The following is a 12,415-nucleotide window of genomic DNA, read 5'->3' as shown; positions in this document are numbered from 1 at the left end:
TTAGGTGGGAGAGGTAGCAGGATCCTCTTCACAAAGGGCCTTGTAGGCTACAGTTGGGAGTTGGAAAGTTTTAATACAGACGTACATGATCTTATTTATTGTTTGAAAAGATCACTCTGGTTGCTGTGTGGAGAATGAAGTGTCAAGAGTCAAGAGTGGAAACAGAGACTAGTTCATAGACTATTGTAGCAGTCAGGAGAAGATATGGTGGTGGTTGGTGGTAGTGGTAAAAATGATTAGAATTTGTATTAAGGATGTATGTTGAAAGAGCAATTAGATAAGGAGGGTGGAGAGAAGATGGAATTCTAAGAAATTCAGAAGTTGATCAAGGTGATAGTTTTATCAGTACAGTACAATTTTATGGTTTGAACATGGCCAGTTTTTCTTTAAGTTGAAAAAATGGATGAGAGTTTCATTGGTATGTTTGTCTTAACTGTTTTTGCAAAAAGCAGGTCAAAAGGTGAAAAACTTAAACTTTGTTTTCATTTACTTTTCTGGAAAAGTATTAAACCATTAGAATAAGCAAATTTTACAATATTGCATTCTGGATTAGTTTTTAAAATAATGCATAGGTGATTAACCAAGTGCATTTTCCCTCAGATTAATGTCCTTCAATCAAAACGGAGATCAGAAATCCTGAAATCAGTAAGATATTTATTGAAGTGATGTTCTAAATATTTTAATATGAAGTTAAATGTATGCATTTAAGTGTTTAAAATAGCACCATATATGTGTGTGTATATGTGTATTTACTTATTGACTTATTTATTTATTCCAGGTTCATAATTAATCTTCTTAATGATGTTTTTGTACTTCTTGTATGTCACTTAACCACTTTTTTTGGTCTCCTTTATGTTATAGTTATTTATGTGTGTCTCATCTATTATTACACTGTAATCTCCTTAAAGCAGACACTTAAATAATTTGAGATTGAGGGCATACATAGTGTCATTTTACAGAATTTTTCCCTTTGGGCTGTTGATGGTGTATCAGCTTTTTGGAGTGCAGGTAGAAAACAAACAAGATGAAATTTGAAGGATGGCATGGCAACAGTGATTTTTTATTTGCCCATTTTTCATCTTAAAGCTAACAAGGAAGTGGGCAGAGGATGATAGTCATATATACATTACACTCTTTTATATTTTGAGAACCTTAGAAATAATTTCTCCTCTCTGATTTTGTTCACTGAAGTTTTTTTGTTTTTTTTTTCCTCAAAGGATCTACAGAAATTGCTTTTGATCCTTGTCCACACCTAGGTTTTTCCTAAATTCTCTGTTAATATTTATGTTATTTCTTATCAGATGAGTACATTATACTTCTTGTTTACCTCCACCACCTTTTCCAGATTGAGAGTAATGTATGTTAATTGTAGAAAATTGGAAAATAAAATATATGAAGGAAGAATAAAAATACTTATAAATGCTACTACCAAGAGAGAACCACTATTAATATCTTGGTGTAATCTTTGTCATTTTTCTCTGTTTGTGTGCACGCGCCTGTTTGTGTGTGTACGTGAACATGTATATACACCTCTTAAAATTCCATTTAATTTTTAAAAACAAAATAGGGATCATTCCTACATACTGTTCTATAATTTTCTTTTTTCACTAATACACTCCAAAATCATCATGTGTCATTAAATATTTTTTTTATTTAATGATGACTTTTGTGGCCAGGTAGAATTCTACCATATGAATACAGTAGGGGTGAGCAAACATTTTTTTTTTGAAGGGCCGGGTAGTAAATATATTAAGTTTTGGAGGCCATATGGTCTGTGTTGCAACTACTCATCTGTGCTATTGTAATAGGAAAGCAGTCATAGACAATATGTAAATGAATGGCATGACTGTTCTAATAAAACTTTTCTTATCAACATGGAAATTTGAATTTTATATAATTTTTACGTGTCATGAATTTCATGTCTTCTTTTCATTTTCTTTAACCATTTAAAAATGCAAAAACCGTTGTTAGCCCGTAGGTCATCCAAAAACAGGTGGTAGGGCTGGATATAGTTTGTAGGTCAGTTTGCTGACCTTGAATATACCATAAATTAACTTTCCCGTTAATGGATTTTAAGTAATTTCCCTGTTTTTGATGTAAAGCATAGAATTATAGTGATCATCCTAATGAATGATATTTTCTTCGGATAGATTAAGACAAGAGATTACTTAGTCAAAGGGTTTAAGCATTTATTGAAACTTTTAAGGAATATTGTCAAATTTTAAGGGTTACACAAAATTTCCACTAATAGTGTGTGAGAGTGAACATTTTCCCACATTTTACCAACACTGGGTATTAATTTCCCCCACTCTACCACAATTTGGTAGATTGAAAATGGCATCTCATTGTTTAATTTTGGATTTCTTTGAGGCAAATGAGTATGAATGCCCCCCCCCCTTTTTTTTCTTGGTCACTTATGTTCTCTATTTATGTCCTTTCCCTCTTTTTCTGTGGGGGTCTTCATGCTTTTCGTATTGATTTGTAACATCTCTTATCTACTAAGACTAGTAACCCTTTGTCAAATGTTTTTTCCTAGTTTATTATTTATCTTTTAATATGCTTATTCTGTGTTTTGATGTGCAGGCATATTTTACTTTTTATGTACTTGTAACTATTAATCTCTTCCTCTCTTTTTCAAAAATATATTTAGTGTTTTTTAAAATCATATTCACAAAGTTGTACAACCGCCGTTATCTAATTCCAGAATCATCTTTTAGTGAGCTTTGTCCTTTTGTCATTGTGTTTTATTTTATTGGTTTTTCTCTTCCAAAAAAATTCCTTTTGAAGGATTCTTGAGTGTTAAGGACCTTTTGACCTATTTTAGATTTTACAGAATTAAACAGATGTCTCTTCTTGCTAAAAATAACATGGATGTTTGGAGGATTCTTTCAGTATTGTGATTGAATTAATTCCTTCTCATGTAAAAATTTAATAAAAATAAGAGTGTTTTTTCTCTCATGAATAGGTAAAATGTAGGAAAACTTAGAAAAAAATCTTAACCCATTAATCATTTTTGGATTATTGGAATGAATATAACAAAATCTCCATATTGGCAAAGTCTGTTGCCTCATTTTATTTTGATATCTTGAGAAAATAATAAGCATGCCCCTATTTCATGTTGTGCTTAGTGATCTACGGGTTGTAAAGTATATGTGATTGCTTTGTTTTGAGAACTTCATATGTCCCCTCCTAATATTTTAATGTTTTATTTGTAATTTAAGGTTTTGCCAGTGAGTTTTGTTGAAAGACACATAGATATTTTATAATGTACCTGGGAAGATGGTGAAGCTATTGAAAACTTGATTCTTTGAATTATTGCAATATAAGTTTGAAAATATTTTTGTAATACTCTTTTAAGAAAAATGACTCAGTTTAATTTTAAATAGGTTTGATATTTTGGGCTCTGGTGGAATAATTTTTAAGCAATAGATAGGATCAGAATTTTTTTTAAATTTCAGAATATTTATCTAAGAATTGATTTTTAAATGCTAACCATTTTTTCCTCCTGTTAGATGTTATCCTTTATGTATGCCCATTTGGCCTTCTTTCATCAAGGATATGATCTATTTAGTGAACTTGGGCCCTACATGAAGGATCTTGGTGCACAGGTAATGTACTGTACTTCTTGATTCTGTGTTATATCTCAATTTAAAAATATACAGATATTGGTATATAATTGACATATATATAACTGGAAGTTTTGTACCTTTTGACCCCACTCACCCATTTTCCCATCCCCAACACCCACCTCTAGCAACCTCCAGTCTGTTTTTTCTGAGTTCTGTTTTTTATTTTTGTTTTTTTTTTTAATTCCACGTATCAGTGAGATCACACAGTAGTTGTCTTTCTGTGTCTGACTTATTTCACTTAGTGTAATGCCCTCAGGATCCATCCATGTTGTTGCAAAAGGCAGGATTTCCGTTTTTTATGGCTGAATAATATTCCACTGTATATGTATACCACATATTAAAATCCATCTATTGACGGACACTTAGTTAGGTTACTTCCATATCTTGGCTAAATAATGCTGCAATGAACGTGGGGATGCAGATATCTTTTCGATTTAGTGTCTTCGATTCCTTCAGGTAAATACCCAGAAGTGGAATTGTTGGATCATATAGTAGTTCTATTTTTAATTTTTTGAGGAACCTCCATACTTTCTTTCATAGTGGCTGTGCCATTTCATTCTCACCAACAGTGCACCAAGGGTTCCCTTTTCTCCACATCCTTGACAATCTTCTCTTGTCTTTGATGACAGCCATTCTAACAGGTGTGAGGCAATATCTCCCTGTGGTTTTGATCTGCATGTCTTTCATCATTAGTGACATTGAGTACCTTTGACCTCTTATTGGCCATCTGTATGTCTTCTGTGGGAAAATGTCTGTTCAGATCCTCTGCCCATTTTTTAATTGGATTTTTTTTTTTTTTTGGATGTTGAGTTGTCTGAGTTCTTTATATATTTTAGATATTAACCCCTTATCAGATATATGATTTGTAAATATTTTCTGCCATTTGGTAGGTTGCCTTTTCATTTTGCTGATGGTTTCCTTTGCTGTGCAGAAGCTTTTTAGTTTGATGTAGTTTGACTTGTTTATTTTTCCTTTTGTTGTCTTTGTTCTAGTATCTGTATTTTTAAAGAGGTTTAGCATATTGGGAAATTTGACAGTTTATTTAATGATGAAGTTTGGTGCTATAGCAGATTTATGTATGGGTTAAATATGTAACCAAAAATAAGATTAAAGTTAAAGAAAATGTTACAGATAGTATATGAGGGTACCGAAAAGAAGAATTTTAAAACAAAGTGTTTGTTTTACAGTATACATAGCTGGATTTATTTTTTTGTTTCTTACATTTGGATTATTGAGTTACTGTCCTAATTGGTATTTTATTTGAGTTATAGCTCTTTTTTTATTTTCAAAGAAATTTGCATTTTGCTATTTTGAATAATAAAATTTTAGAATCTTAAGATTATAGAACCCTTGGGAACTTTTTCATTTTATACACATGCACACACACATGCACATACATGAATTATATATAAGAATATTATATAGAAATTTTATTACATCCAAATTATTTTTGATATCTAATCAAAACTTTATGTTAGATCTGTTCCCAGACATTCTTTTTTGTTGACTGGTGAGTTTTCTGGATTTCTGTCAATTTTCAGTTGATTTTCTTTCCCAAAATAGTTCAGGTTACTTTCTGAGGAGAGGGATTAAGGATGAAAAATAGAGTTTAGGGAAATGGGGAAAAGGTAAGAGCAGAATGAGAATTGCATTCATTGACCAAAAATAAATGTGGTGCATGCATGTGTGCATGTGTGTCTGTGTATGTGTGTTGGGATGGTGTTGGGGAAAGACGGTGTGCAGGGCGTATGCTATGAATTACAGAAATGCTCTTCCCTGCCTCTACAGAACTTAATCTATTGGAAGAAAATAACAAGTCACCACACTATTAATCTCTGTGCTAAGTGCCCTGTCTGGGTATATAAATGGAGATTAGATTTGTTTGCATGTGATAGAAAACCAGAAATAGTAGGAGCTTTAACAAGATAGAATTTTATTTTTTCTATGTAAAATCAAAGGCCTAGTATGGTGGTCACTTAATCTGCAGGGACACAGGCATATTATGTCTTTGGATTTTACCTAATGGTTCAAAGAGGTTTATCACACTTTAGCCATCATATCCAAATTCTAGCCAACAGGAAGGAGGAAAGGGGAAAGAAAGATTCATTCCCTCTCTTTAAGAATATTTCCTAGAAATTGTATATTCCACTTCTGTGTATGTCTCAATGTCACACTAGCTGCAAGGAAAGCTGGGAAATTTAGTCTTAATGCATGTAACCATGTTAACCTACTAGAATTTGGGGATTCTGTTGTTAAGAAAGGAGGAGAGAATGGATGTTGGGAGGCAACCAGCTATCTCTACCACATATTGGAGGATCAAAGTGTTACTGTAACATGTAGATAGTACATCCAACCCAGACTTGGGAAGAAGGCAAGACCTTCCTAGGCCCTAGGCACTCCCCACATCTTAATCAAACATTAGATTGTACCCTCATCTTACATTAATTATAATTTATCAAAAAAATGAATTGGTTTGTAGTTGACTAGTTTCAATAATTGTATATTTTGACATTTATTAATTTCAGTTTTTCAGTTTTTACCCTCCCAGGTCTCAAGTAATTTTGCAGGTCCTTGAAAAGCATCTAAACTCTGGTGCCTGTAGTGCCTGGTGGATAATATGGCCTGGTTGGAGGTGGCCAGTTAGGATATTCTTTCAGTAATTCAGTTATGAGATTATGGCATCTGGAGCTAGGGTCCTGGCAGTAGGGGTGGAGATAAATAGATAGACTTGAGGAATAGTTAAGATGTAGCCAATTTGAGAGTGGAGGGACATGATGAGTTCAAGTTTAAATGTGTTGATTTTGAGAATAGGACATCTAAGTGGGTATATCTGGAGTTCAAGAGAAAGAAATACTAAAGGAGAGTACTTTAGCATATAATACTAAAGCATATAATTGCTAATTGCAATCACAAGAGTGTGTGAATTGACCCAAGGAGAGTTAATAGGTATTTCAAAATCATGAACCTATTTAAAAAAACATAAGTGACCGAACACCATGCCTAATAATTTTGATTTTGTAAGTTAAGGTCAAGGTCCACGAGTATGGAGTAAAAAGAGAATTTGGCTTGGGACAGAGCCCTAAGAATGATCTACTTTTAAGAGACGGCTAGGTAAGGGGACTCCGTGAGAACACTGATGGGAGAGGAGGTGGAAGACCAGAAAATCGTGGTAGCACAGGGTAAGGAAAGAGTGTCTTAGAAAGATGGGGGTGGTTGTCAGTGCAAATGCTGGAAAGAAGGTCGAGTAACCCTAGGACTGAGAACTACCTCTTGGGTTTAGCAGCAAGAAGGTTATGTGTTACTGATGTGAGAGTTGAGGGTCCAAGAGGTAAAAGCTAAATTACAGTGGTAGATGAATATGAAATAGGCAAGTGGAGAACAGGGAAACATTTTTTAAGAAGTTGTATTGTGAAGAAAAGAGAGCAGGTAGTAGCTAGAGGGGAATATGAGTTGTAGGAAGGTTTTATTTAAGGTATTATTTTATTTATTAAATTTGCACAAATTTAAAAGCAAATGGGAATGGGAGAAGTTGAAAAGCAGAAAGAGAAGTGGTGAAATCTGAGGTGGTAGGAGTGTAGGAGATTCAAAACATAGGTAGAGGATTGGGGGTACCTGGTTAGGTATAGGAGCCTATTAACCTCATGATGTCCAACGCTAATAGAAACACGGGACACATGCTACTGTGGTCCAAACTCTCTCTTCCTGATACAGTACCCAGCATCTAGGAGACAATACTGCCAGCCTTCGCACCTCCCCAACTCATACGTCCTCCAGTACTCCACCATGTTGAAAGATATCTTTTTCTTTATACTTCTGCTGCAACAGAGAGAGGGGAATTTTCTCCGTTTCTGCTGCAATAGCAGTGGGGTGGGATGCAGCAGAGAAATTTACTACCAAGTTGACAGTTTTACTACCATCACTGGCATTGTAGTACTGGTGTGGAAAGTACATGCATGCAAGTTTAGAAATATCACTTTGAATCTTGGGGGCTGCCTTCTGCTGCATTTCAATCTGAATGTATGAAATACATTAACATGCCTTTCACTTAAAGGCTATAAAACGAGGATATAATGGTTATTCCACTCATTCAGCATAAGAAACTATTGAGGACAAACATTTTCCTAGCACAGCATTACCCATTAAATCAATGCAGCATGTCACTAAGGTAAGTATGCATTAGATCTTAAAGTGGAATAGTATAGTTGCCATCTAAGTGAAATATTTTATAATAGTGATAGTTCTATTTCAGTATGTTTTCTTTTGGTTCTTTATTATTATTCAGTGATATTAAGATTCTGTGGTCAGAATTTGTCTCCTGTCGAAAAAAAACACCATTTGTGATAGTGAATAAAGGATCACACAGTCTTTTAAGAAGGCCTTTTTCAGTTTTGTTTTTAAAGGATATCAATGAGAACATTTCGACATTTAATACTTTGTCTTTCTCCATAGTCTGTTGATATTTACATTTTTATTTATTCATTTATCACACATTAGTCAGTTTGAGGTGAATGGGTGTTCAAAGATGAAATGATGTACATCACAGTTTAGAAGAGTAGACCCACATTATGAATGGGGTATTTTATAACCCAATTTTTGTTATTCCAGCAAAGAGGAATTCAAGAAGCCAGTGCTTTTGTCATAATACTGAAAGTCAGACATTTCTCTTCTGATGGAAAGGATCAAGAAAGAAATGGGATTTTATGATTTCATAAGTTTTTAAATTTTTTTCAAAAAAAAGGACTTTAAAAATTGGTTATTTTAGGGGCTTCCCTGGTGGCGCAGTGGTTGAGAATCCGCCTGCCAATGCAGGGGACACGGGTTCGAGCCCTGGTCTGGGAAGATCCCACATGCCGCGGAGCGGCTGGGCCCGTGAGCCACAATTGCTGAGCCTGCGCGTCTGGAGCCTGTGCTCCGCAACAAGAGAGGCCGCGATAGCGAGAGGCCCGCGCACCGCGATGAAGAGTGGCCCCCGCTTGCCACAACTGGAGAGAGCCCTCGCACAGAAACGAAGACCCAACACAGCCATAAATAAAATAAATTAAAAAAAAAAATTGGTTATTTTATACCCTGATCTAATGAATGGTTTCTATTCTATTCTATTCTATTCTCTTCTGTTCTATTCTATTCTATTCTATTCTATCCTATTCTGTCCTCTCCTACTCTATTCTATTCTATTCCCTCCCTCCCTCCTTTCTTGCTTTCTCTTTTATCTGTTGAATTATTTTTTCTACCTTTTAGATTTTATTGTAATATTAGGAAGCCAACTTGAAAACATCATGCATCTTGAGTGATTGGAAGTGTCTGTCACGTTGAACTTGTGAGGCTGGCACACACTAGCTTAGCTGCTGCTTTTTGCTGTTTGGGAAGAAAAATCACCAGTATTTCTTCTTTCTGTCTTTGATAGTGACTACCAGAATTGCTGAGTGCATCAGCAGACAACTTAATCTAGAGTCATTCTCCTTAATTCAAGGAGTGAACATGTTATCACTGTTGTGCCTTAGACAGGGCCACCTGTCACAATTGCTTGGAACCATGATTGCTCTTAGAAACGTTTTCCCTAGAGGAGTTAAAGACCTTCTCAAAGAGGATATGATACCAGAAAAAAAAGAACTTCCACTTTAAAGTTGTAGCCAAAATGCTTTTTTAGGTAAACCTCAATTGACTGACTGATTTGGAATATGATTTTTGAAAAATAATCATGTCTTTCTTTCTTTAACTTTTAAGTCTCTATAATTTACTCCTTTTCTCCTTTTATAGTTGGATCGACTGGTTGTAGATGCAGCAAAGGAGAAAAGAGAAATGGAGCAAAAACATTCCACCATTCAACAAAAGGTACTTGAGGGGAGAAGTTAAAGGAGATTAATTCCCATTTTACACAATTTCTTGATTATTGGTTTCAGCAGGATATCATTGTGTTGGAAAAAATCCTTTGAGTTGCTTTAATAATTAAATTGTATAGATAAATTCCTCCTTTTTTTGGAAAAAATAAAATATTTTTCTGATGTTCAGGTTTGTATTTTATTATTCTTTTATATCAAAATATTTGAAAGCCATGCTCTTGAACCAGTTTATAAAAACATCAGTCTCTTAGGGCCTTAACTGCTTTAAAAGTGGCCCTTAGAGTTTAAAACACTACTTATAGTTTCAGTTAGGATATCGCCAACCACCTGTAAAAATGTGTGTGTATGTGGGGGGGGGGGGTTGGATGGGGTGTGGGTGGAGGTGGTCAGGGGTTGGAGAACGCTGTAGGATCAATGTGTGTGTTTGGTACTAGGAATTTCCAGCTGCAGTCACTCTAAGGCAGCACTTACCCTCTCAGGTGATGCTGAAATTTCACTTGCATTTCTTATTAAGTTGCCTAAGCCTAGCTAAACTAATGTTTGAAAAATATATATTTAAAAATGAAGATTTAAATGTGAAACTAGTTTTTGTTTCTGTGTGCTAAAAGCTTTGAATGTGATATACCTGGAACTCAGTCTAATTATATTTTATCTTATATAGTCATTGACATTTTTGTGTGTGTAGTAATCTGAAAATAAAAGGAGACAACTGGAGGTTGAATGTATGTAAAAAGTATGAAAAAAGATACCTTCTAGCATTGCTTTAAGAAATCTATTCTCTTGTTATTATCTCTTGGTATTTGACTGCTCAACCCCTGAGCAGTCGAATCAACTCTTGTTATGGTTTATTTAGAATTTAAAATACCAGTAAACTAGATCTGATATAGAAGATGTCCGAGGAAAAAAATGAAAGTGAAATCAGTAATAAAAGTAAGGAAAATTTTATTGGTGATGGGTTGTTAATACTCAAAGAGAAACGTTATTTAAAAAGCGGAAGATTTTCTACCAGACCATGTTAATTCATTACTTCTAGTTATAGTCAGGTAAGACTACCTCCATGTTTTATTTTGTTTAAAGTTAGAATCACTTTTGGTTGGATAACTTGTTTTAATGACGTTACTATGGAAAGATTTTTAAGAATTGGGACCAATCATTTTTAATTAAAATGAGAGGTCATGAAATTTAAAACATGTGACTATTGGTTTAAACTGAATTATTTAATGAATATTATGCATCTTTTTTTTTAATAGATCTTTATTGGAGTATAATTGCTTCACAGTACTGTGTTAGTTTCTGTTGCACTATGCATCTTTTAATATCTTTCCCTATTGTATAAACAGCTCAATGTTGTACCAAATGTCCAAGAGTAGTAGATTATTAAATCTGATAAATTTATTTGATTTTAAATAATTGTCAGTTATTGTTTTCCTTAAAGGGAATAATGCTGTTTTTGTTCATTATGAATACTTACCTTTTTTTTTTGCCCTTAAATGCTGACACAAGGCTGCATTACAGGTAAAAAAAAAAAAAAAGGAAAAGAACAAGATCCAGTCAAACTAAAAATTAAGGAAAAGTATGTCTAATGTAATTATTTAGATTTTTTCAAGAATTGAAATTGATCAGTTGAAGAAACGATGCTATGAATATTCATGTACATGCCTTTTGGATATATGCACACATTTCTGATGGATTTATACCTAGGAATAAAACTGGGTCAGAGGGTGTGTATATATGTTCAGTGTTAGTAGATAATGCTAAATTATTTTTCAAAATGTTATACCACTCCTGGTAAGCAGCACTGTGTGAGAGTTCCCATTGCTGCTTGCCACCTTGTTGTATTGTGAAAGTTTTAAATTTTTTGCCTATTTTAGTGGTAGATATTGACATCTTGTTGTGGTTTTAATTTATGCTTTAGTCACTAATGACCTTCTCCTAAGTCTGTTGGTCATTTGGATAGCCTCCTTGTTAAATGTCTGTTAGTCTTTCTCCCATTTTTCCATCAGGTTGCCTAGCTAACTGTTGACCATATCTTCAAATATTCTAGGTATTAGCCCCCCTTTGGGGTATATACGTTTTAAATTTTCACATAGTTTTTAAAATGTCTTTTCTGTGTGGTACTTTTTGTGTCCTTCCCAACCGAGGATCACAACGGTATATCTCCTAAGTGTTTATAGATTTGCCTAATCTTCTAAATGTTTATAGATTTGTCTTTTATCAATATATCTAGATCTTTAATCAATCTGTAATTGGTTTTTTGTATATAGTATGAGGTAGAGATCCAGTTTCCTTTTATTTTCACATTGGTAGCTAAATGATCTAGATTCAGTTATTAAAAAGTTTGTTTCTCCATACTACTCAGTGTTGTATACTCTGTTATACATCACATTTCCATACATGTGAGGTCTATTTCGGACTCTATTCTGTTTTGTTGGTCTTTTTGTCTTAATTATGCCAATACTATGCTATCTTAATTATTTTAGCTTTATAGCATATCTTGATATCTGACAAAGCAAAGCGTCCTACCTTGTCTTCTTCAAAAGTCAATTGCCAAAGTTCTGTATTTCCATATAAATTTCAGGAGTGGCTTTTTAGGTTACATAAAAATAGCTTTTGGGATTTTGATTGGGATTGCATTGGATCTGTGAATCAGTTTGGGGAAGAATTGATATCTTTATTTTAAATGTCTTCTAGTCCATGAGCTTGAAATATTTCTCCATTTATTTAAGTTTTCTTTAATGTCCTTCATAAAGTTTGATAATTTTCTTGTACATCTTTTGTTAAATTGTATAGCAAATGTTATTGTAAATATTATCTTGTAAAAATTTCTTTTCTCACTGTTTACTTTTGTTATATATTAGAATAAAATTTGATTTTTATGTATTGATTTTGTAACCAGCAGTCTTTTTAAGCTCTCTTTAATACTGATTTATCTCTGGATTCTTTTGG

General features: G+C 33.8%; 1 protein-coding gene across 5 annotated transcripts in view; it reads left to right on the top strand.

Annotated features, from left to right (window-relative positions):
- ACAP2 (ArfGAP with coiled-coil, ankyrin repeat and PH domains 2) overlaps positions 1–12,415 on the top strand; it is a 151,901-nt gene that overhangs the window by 99,354 nt on the left and 40,132 nt on the right. For all 5 annotated transcript variants that reach the window (XR_009008126.1, XM_057545291.1, XM_057545292.1 and 2 more), the window contains 3 exons: positions 601–645; positions 3,513–3,608; positions 9,387–9,461. Coding sequence is in view for 4 of the 5 variants with exons in the window: in XM_057545291.1 (XP_057401274.1) it covers positions 601–645; positions 3,513–3,608; positions 9,387–9,461 (216 nt within the window). In the remaining variant the exon portion in view is untranslated. The remainder of the gene's footprint in view (positions 1–600; positions 646–3,512; positions 3,609–9,386; positions 9,462–12,415) is intronic.

This window comes from Balaenoptera acutorostrata, chromosome 4, assembly GCF_949987535.1.
Source record: "Balaenoptera acutorostrata chromosome 4, mBalAcu1.1, whole genome shotgun sequence".
NCBI classification, from domain to species: Eukaryota; Metazoa; Chordata; class Mammalia; order Artiodactyla; family Balaenopteridae; genus Balaenoptera; species Balaenoptera acutorostrata.
Note: the sequence above shows the minus strand (reverse complement) of the source record. Positions and strands in the feature narration are given on the sequence as shown.